Source organism: Chaetura pelagica, unplaced genomic scaffold (genome assembly GCF_000747805.2).
Source record: "Chaetura pelagica isolate M959 unplaced genomic scaffold, ChaPel_1.0 scaffold234, whole genome shotgun sequence".
Classification (NCBI taxonomy): Eukaryota; Metazoa; Chordata; class Aves; order Apodiformes; family Apodidae; genus Chaetura; species Chaetura pelagica.
Window position 1 is genome coordinate 1,236,037 of NW_009952967.1, and position 857 is coordinate 1,236,893.

General features: G+C 55.8%; 1 protein-coding gene across 1 annotated transcript in view; it reads right to left on the reverse strand.

The window, feature by feature from the left end:
• Window positions 1–835: 835 nt before the first annotated feature.
• Window positions 836–857, reverse strand: part of EMC1 (ER membrane protein complex subunit 1) — a 14,482-nt gene continuing 14,460 nt past the window's right edge. The window contains exon 24 of the mRNA XM_009995795.1: window positions 836–857. Coding sequence (XP_009994097.1) covers window positions 836–857 — 22 coding nt within the window.

An 857-nucleotide genomic window follows, 5' to 3' on the forward strand; every position in this document is an offset into this window, starting at 1 on the left:
AGGGGGCGGCGCGTGCGCAGGAGCCGCCGCGGGGAAACAGGCGTAAAATAGACCCGAAAAACGCTAAAACCCCCCACGTTCTGCTGCTCAGCACCCGGTGTTTATTGTGGTTCCTGCGCCCGGGGGGGGCACAAGTGGGTTTAAATCCATCTCCGTGAGAACAGCCCCGGCCCGGGGCTCTGGGCTCCCAAACCGCCCCAACTCCCCTCTTCTCCACCAGACACACGGGGGCTTTTCTTTCAGTGTGAAGGAAATGACATTCTAATCATAGTAAATAAAGAACATGGAGTTCACCTTCAAACTTCCTGCAGCCTCACTAAGGGGCCTGCAGAGCCCGCTCCCCACCAACACCCACCCCCTTTCTCATCTTTTACCTCACAGAACGACCCAGCGCCGCCCCCTCGGGCCTCACACAGCACCTCACACCTTCCCCAGGGTGACAATCCCACCACAGCAGCCAATGGCCCCTCCAGCCTCCCCTCACACCAAGATTTTAGTCATGGCTGGTGCTGAGGAGAGGGCAAGGACTGAGGGGGCAGGTCCTTGGGACTAGAACGTGATTTTAGGGCTTTAACGGAGGTTTGGGAGAGTTCTTTTTTAGTCATAACAGTCTGATGTCTCTGTTCCCTCTCTTCTCACTGGGAGACACGTAAGCAGCATATTGTTGTGTTGTACGAGTAGCTCTTTCTCCCAAATATCTTCCAGCAAGAGTGTCATAGAGGTGTTTGCATTTGTCAAGTCAGGCAAGCTGGAACTTCTAAGGGAACCCAGCAGCAAGGTGGGGAGGCAGATCTTCAGCCCTTCCAGATCTCAGGCACCTTCTCCAGCCTCAGCCTTACCGCCAGGCCCGGTTCAGC